General features: G+C 51.9%; 1 protein-coding gene across 6 annotated transcripts; it reads left to right on the top strand.

The window, feature by feature from the left end:
• Positions 1-1,222: 1,222 nt before the first annotated feature.
• Positions 1,223-5,294, top strand: LOC137231777 (BOLA class I histocompatibility antigen, alpha chain BL3-7-like). 6 transcript variants are annotated; one of them, XM_067752421.1, is made up of 8 exons: positions 1,223-1,438; positions 1,767-2,036; positions 2,238-2,513; positions 3,134-3,409; positions 3,528-3,638; positions 4,069-4,101; positions 4,242-4,289; positions 4,453-5,294. In XM_067752421.1, exons 1-8 carry the CDS (start codon positions 1,375-1,377, stop codon positions 4,455-4,457), a joined length of 1,083 nt encoding a protein of 360 aa, XP_067608522.1. In that variant the 5' UTR covers positions 1,223-1,374; the 3' UTR covers positions 4,458-5,294. The 6 variants fall into 6 exon arrangements, with proteins under 6 accessions (XP_067608522.1, XP_067608528.1, XP_067608526.1 ...); XM_067752427.1 differs by having other exon boundaries at positions 4,069-4,136; XM_067752425.1 differs by lacking the exon at positions 4,242-4,289.
• The last annotated feature ends 949 nt before the right edge of the window (positions 5,295-6,243 follow it).

The raw sequence follows: 6,243 nt of genomic DNA, 5'->3' as shown, positions 1-6,243 counted from the left end.
CTGTACAGCAGAAATTAACACAACATTGTAAATCAACTATACCTCATTAAAAAAAACTTTAAAAAATACATAAAAATTCTTTTGTTTCCTAAATCATCCTTAAATCCACTTTTTTTTTTTGGCCACGCCCCACAGCATGTGGGATCTTAGTTCCCTGAACAGGGATTGAACCCTTGAACCCAGGCCATGGCAGTGACAGCTCTGAGTCCTAACCACTGGACGGCCAGGGAACTCCCTTAAATCCATTTTAAAAGTACCTTCTAAGATGACATGGGAAGTACCCATCAAGCCCTTCTGCTACATTTCAAAGTACTATGTCCCAAGGAAAATAATTTGTGTGACCTGAACTACCCTCCTCTTCATGGAATACAATGTTTACTTGAAAGAATGAATGACACTGGAAGATCTATATAACTTAGTGAAACAACGTATTACTTTTTTAAAATCTTACCTTAGTACAAGAGACATTCAATGTGCAAAATAGGGTTATGGAGTTTAACGTAACAGAATAGGGAATAGTTAATAATATTGTTTCAGGTCCACTTTGAAAATAACCTTTGAGAAACTACCACTTGTGTAGTTTTCGTTTTGTATCAAAGACTAACATCCATGACTGTCTGAAAAGGTTTTTGAAAATACTACTCCTACATCTGTGTGGGCCTGTTTATTTTCATAGACTTCAATCAAAAGAACGGATTCATTGAAGAAGCAAACATGAACATCCAGGGGTCTTCTAATGAGACAGACAAGAAACAGAGAGACTTGCAAAAATATAAAAATCTGAAAAGCTCCACTTTTCCCACTACCGTGTTTATTTTGGGAAGTAGTTATTTTTCATATTAAATCATGGGTTATTAATATTATTCTAAATAAATTAATTTAAAAGTTTTAAACTCTATTATTTCTACTTTGGAAAGTACCGATAGAAGTAACCACATAAAATTATCTGTGGGGTCGTCACTAGTTTGTAAGACTGTATAAATATTCTGACCACAATGCTGTGAAAATCGCTGACTACACAGTCCCTGGGCCAGGACTCAGGGAGACACTGTGACAAAGAGCTCTCGGTGCAGGAGGGGAGGGATCAGGCAGAGTCCCAGGTCCCGGGAGGGGCAGGCTCTCAGGCTCTCAGGGTGTCAGGCGGTCTCTGGGGCGGGGACGCTCCGCGGGGGGATTCCCAGTCTCCCGGAGTTTCACTTTTTCCTCTCACAACCAGTGTCGGGCCCTCCTGCCTGGACACTCGTGACGCGACCCCACTTCTCACTCCCATTGCGTGTCCGGTTTCTAGAAGCCAGTCAGCGTCCCCGCGGTTCCCGGTTATAAAGTCTCCACCGACCCGCCGCAGTTTCTCCCCAGACGCCGAGGTTGTGGGTCATGTCACCGCGAACCCTCCTCTTGCTCCTCTCCGGGGCCCTGGCTCTGACCGAGACCTGGGCGGGTGAGTGCGGGGTCGGGAGTGAACGGCCTCTGCGGGGAGGAGCGAGGAGACCCCGGGGGTCGGGGGTCAGGACTCCCAGGGAAGGAGCCACGCCTCTGCCCCCCCCACCCGGTCCAGACCCGCCCCCTCACCCCGGTCCCCGCCTGTCCCTCCCTTGCTTCCCGCCCCCTCTTCTCTCCCCACGGGGTGCCGGCCCTTCTCCGACCTCCACACCTTTTCCGTCTCACGAGCCCCTCGCCCCCTCCCCCCTGCCGGCCCCGTCACCTCGGACCCGGGGACCCGCGCCGGGAGGAGGGTCGGACCGGGTCTCACCCCTCCCCGCCCCCAGGCTCCCACTCCCTGAGGTATTTCTACACCGGGGTGTCCCGGCCGGGCAGCGGGGAGCCCCGCTTCATCGCCGTCGGCTACGTGGACGACACGCAGTTCGTGCGGTTCGACGGCGACGCCCCGAATCCGAGGTGTGAGCCGCGGGCGCCGTGGGTGGAGCAGGAGGGGCCGGAGTACTGGGAAGAGCAGACGCGGAACTTCAAGGACGCCGCACAGATGTACCGAGTGAGCCTGGACATACTGCGCGGCTACTACAACCAGAGCGAGGCCGGTGAGCGACGCGGGCCCGGGTCCGGGTCACGACCCCCATTCCCAGGGACGGGCCGGCGTCGCCCCGAGTCTCCGGGTCCGAGGGTCACCCCAACATTGCGGGACCCGCCCGGCCCCGCGACTCGGGAGGAAACGGCGGGCCTTTACCCGGTTTCATTTTCGGTTTGGGTTTAATCGCTGCGGCTGGTCGGGGCGGGGTCAGGGTCTCACACCCTCCAGGGGGTGTACGGCTGCGACGTGGGGCCGGACGGTCGCCTCCTCCGCGGGTACAGACAGTTAGCCTACGACGGCGCCGATTACATCGCCCTGAACGAGGACCTGCGCTCCTGGACCGCGGCCGACGCGGCGGCTCAGAACACCAAGCGCAAGTGGGAGGCGGCCGGTGAAGCGGAGCACTACAGGAACTACGTGGAGGGCAGGTGTGTGGAGTGTCTCCTCAGATACCTGGAGAACGGGAAGGACACGCTGCAGCGCGCAGGTACGAGGGGCCGCGGGGCCTCCCTGGTGTCCCCTCGGGCTGGAGCTGGCTTCCCACAAGGGGAGGAAATGGGGTCCCTGTGGGAACACCGCCCCAACTTCTTGTCGAGAGAGGGAGGAATCCGCCCAGGTTTTCATATTCGGTACAAGACAGTGACTCGCCGGTGGCCTCACTTCTCTGAAAGACAGTGAAGGAATCCAGTCTCTTTGGGGAAGAAGCAGGAAACCATCCCTGAAATAACTGACCAGCGGCGCCCTTTGACCCTGACCCCCATCTTGTGAACCATGACTTTCTCTCTCAAGCCTGTTCTCAGCCTAAGAACATCTTAGGAGGCCTGACTCCAGCTTTTCTGAGTCATTCAGCCTCCACCAAAGTCAGGATCATTGCTCTGTATTCTCCCCTTTACATGAAGCCTCCTATCTTGGCTTTCATCCTTATCATAGAACTTGACAAGGACTGGGAGATCTTCCCAGACCCCGGAGTCCAGGCTGGTGTCTGGTGTTTTTGCTGCTTCTTTTCAAACCTGTTGTGCTGTTCATTCTCAGGATGGTCACATGATGTTGCTTCAGTGGCCCATGAAGGTAACACTAAGTGTGAATTTTCTGATTCTTCCTCCTCAGACCCTCCAAAGACACACGTGACCCACCATCCCATCTCTGACCGTGAGGTCACCCTGAGGTGCTGGGCCCTGGGCTTCTACCCTAAGGAGATCTCACTGACCTGGCAGCGTGATGGGGAGGATCAGACCCAGGACATGGAGCTTGTGGAGACCAGGCCTTCAGGGGACAGAACCTTCCAGAATTGGGCGGCCCTGGTGGTGCCTTCTGGAGAGGAGCAGAGATACACGTGCCACGTGCAGCACGAGGGGCTTCAGGAGCCCCTCACCCTGAGATGGGGTAAGGAGGGACATGTGGGGTGGAGCTTCCTCTCAGATAAAGCAGGAGCCTTTCTGGACACGTTCAGCAAGGTCGGGATTCAGGCCTGAAGTCAGGGCCCCTTCCCTTTCCTCCACAGAACCTCCTCAGCCCACCATCGCCATCATAGGCCTCATTGTTGGCCTGGTTCTCTTGGTGGTCACTGGAGCCGTGGTGGCTGGAGCTGTGATCTGGAGGAAGAAGCACTCAGGTAGGGAAGGGGGGAAGGATCTGAGTTTTCTTGTGTCACTGGGGGGTTCAAGCCCAGGTGGAAGCTTGCCTGCGTGTGTATTGGGCAGCACCACTCAGAGACATTGCTTGTCAGTCTGCAGACTGGCACTTACCCTTTTGTAAAGCACGTGTGGAAATGAAAGACACGTTTTTCACCTTCATAATTCCAGTTGGGGACCAGGTTACCAGCACTTGAAGGTCAGAGAGAGAATGTTCCTACTGACAGACCCCCAGGAGGGAAGAAGTTGATCCAGTCCCCGCACATCTCCTTTCTTCATGTTCCTGATCCTATCATGGATTTTGGTCAGCAGTTCTGGAAAGTTCTCTGTGGTCCAGGACTAGAGGGTTCCTCTAGGATCTCACAACTCAGTCTTCTCCCTGGCCTCTCACGTGATGTTTTCTTCTTACAGGTGAAAAAGGAGGGAGCTACGCTCAGGCTGCAAGTAAGTGTGGAGGGGCTGTGATTCCTGAGACCCTTGTGAGGGTGCAGAGAGGAGGCCATGGGGGGCTCACCCTCCTAAAGTTCCTTCTCTAGTTTCTCTCCTGTGTGTTCTGACCACATCCAGGTTTTGTTCTCCGCTAGGCAGTGACAGTGCCCAAGGCTCTGATGTGTCTCTCAGGCATCCTAAGGGTGAGGCTCTGGAGGGTCTAGATTAGGACGGGGGATGGGGCAGAGGGGATGCCCTGGGAGACGGGGATTCTTTGAGTGGGACATTTGAGCAGGTGGGGGGCTGTCAGAAGGTCAGCACTTACGTGACTGCCCTGAATTTGTTCATGATTATTTTCTTCTATAGTTTGAGACAGCTGCCTTGTGGGGACTGAGTGATGCAGGATTCCGCATCCCACCCCTGCATTGTGACTTCAAGATCTTCTGACTTTCTGCAAACGTCATCTGAATGTGTCTGTGTTCCTGTTAGCATAAAATGAAGAGGTGGGGAGCCTGGCCCACCACTGCCCACCACGACCCCTCCCCACACTGGCCTGTGTTCTCTTCCCTGATGGCCTTTCCTGACCGAACAGAGGCGGGGCTGGGCCGTCTCCATCTTTGTCTTAACTTCATTTTGCGCTGAAAAGTAATGTCTTTCATATCCTATTGAAAATCAGGATCCAAACTACAGCTCTCCCCCTACTATATAGATGGGTCCTCATCGGTCTTGTCCCCCAGTGTTTGGTTGTTTGGGTCTTTTTCCTAAAACTGTACAAATGTTAGATATTTAATCTTTGGTAATATGACATTACAAAGAAATGGCTTCCTTCTGTTATTGTTCAGCTTAGTCATCTTCATATATGCTTAATCATTACTAGTTACTTCTGTTATTTCGTTTCCTTCTGGTTTTTTTTTTTAATTCATTTCCCTTGGCATTATCAACGTCTTTGTTACTGGCTCCTAAGAACTAATTTATGACTAAGGATGTTAACAATTTGTCATGCAATGTAAATGAAATACCATGTTTTACTGCCATCAGTTTACTATGGTGTTTTGTATTTTGGTTGTGTATTAAAATATACTCATGTTGTGCCTTAAAAAAAATCAGGATATGAATTTGTTTTTTGCTATTTATGCCATGAGGGGTTGATGGGATAATAAAGGTGAGGATTCCTAAAGTTTGAGAGGAAATAAATGGAAGCACGGAGACCCTTCCAGATTCCATGTGCTTGCTGTGCTGAGTCTGCTGCAGGTGGGACAGGAGGAGGCTGTGAGGAGCTGAGCGTGGACGCGGCCTGTGCCCACTCCATGCTCACCGCATCGTGGGCTTTGAGGTGGTCACTCCTGGTCACATCTCCTCAGCTCTTTTGTCCTTGTCACTTCAGTAGAACCTTGTCCCACCAGCAGCTGTGATCTCAGAAGAAGTCACCAGGTCAGCCTCGGCTCAGGCCTGTGTCCAGTCCTCAGCCCCTATCTTTTGGGTGTTATTTGTTGTTTCTTTAGAGGTTCTTGCCTGAGTCTGTGTTTTATTCTCCTCTGGGTGTCCCCCACCTCTGACAGCTGGAGGAGTTGTTTGGCCTGTCGTGGTCCCCACAAGGCCCAAGGCTGCCCCTGCACACAGGAGAGTCTGTGGTCCAGAGGTGGATTTTCAGATTCATCCAGCTCTTGCCCTTTGTCTAGGGTTTGATTGTTCTTTCCATATTTCCCCCAACCTTCTCAAAGGATCCAGATTCTGGAATTAGCAGAAAGGCGGGAAACCATAATGTCTCGTCTTAGGTAAGTTCCTGTCGGAATTCTGCTCTGCTCGCCTACCCACTCTCCCTGCCCTTAGCTCTAGTAATCCCAGTGCTGGCTCCAGTACAAACTCATGGACTTATAAAGCAGAGTCTAATTTAGGTTTATATTTGGTTGGAAAATAGGACCCATAAGTCAAGGATCATTGTTTTCTGAAAAGAAAAATATACTTGTGTGAGGCAGTGTGGAGGAGGGTTGGTTGGGGGGGAAGGGGAGAACAGCACTTGTGAGACAAACACCGGCAGCACTGATGTCAATGTGAGTAGATGTTGTGCTGTAGCTGCCACAAAACAGCATTTGGCCTTAGGTCACATTAGTAAAGATGCTGTCTAGAATAGGGAGGTGCTTTACATTGAACATTCAC

Source organism: Pseudorca crassidens, chromosome 10 (assembly GCF_039906515.1).
Source record: "Pseudorca crassidens isolate mPseCra1 chromosome 10, mPseCra1.hap1, whole genome shotgun sequence".
Taxonomy (NCBI): domain Eukaryota; kingdom Metazoa; phylum Chordata; class Mammalia; order Artiodactyla; family Delphinidae; genus Pseudorca; species Pseudorca crassidens.
This window is presented reverse-complemented; position numbering and strand designations above follow the sequence as displayed.

What these genes read in the sequence shown, in the direction of transcription:
- LOC137231777 (XM_067752427.1), top strand. Translation starts at nt 1,375, where the DNA reads ATGTCACCGCGAACCCTCCTCTTGCTCCTCTCCGGGGCCCTGGCTCTG. An exon ending in TCTGACCGAGACCTGGGCGG is followed by an intron (nt 1,439 to 1,766) that starts GTGAGTGCGGGG and finishes CCCCGCCCCCAG; the next exon opens with GCTCCCACTCCCTGAGGTAT. An exon ending in CTGGAGGAAGAAGCACTCAG is followed by an intron (nt 3,639 to 4,068) that starts GTAGGGAAGGGG and finishes TTCTTCTTACAG; the next exon opens with GTGAAAAAGGAGGGAGCTAC.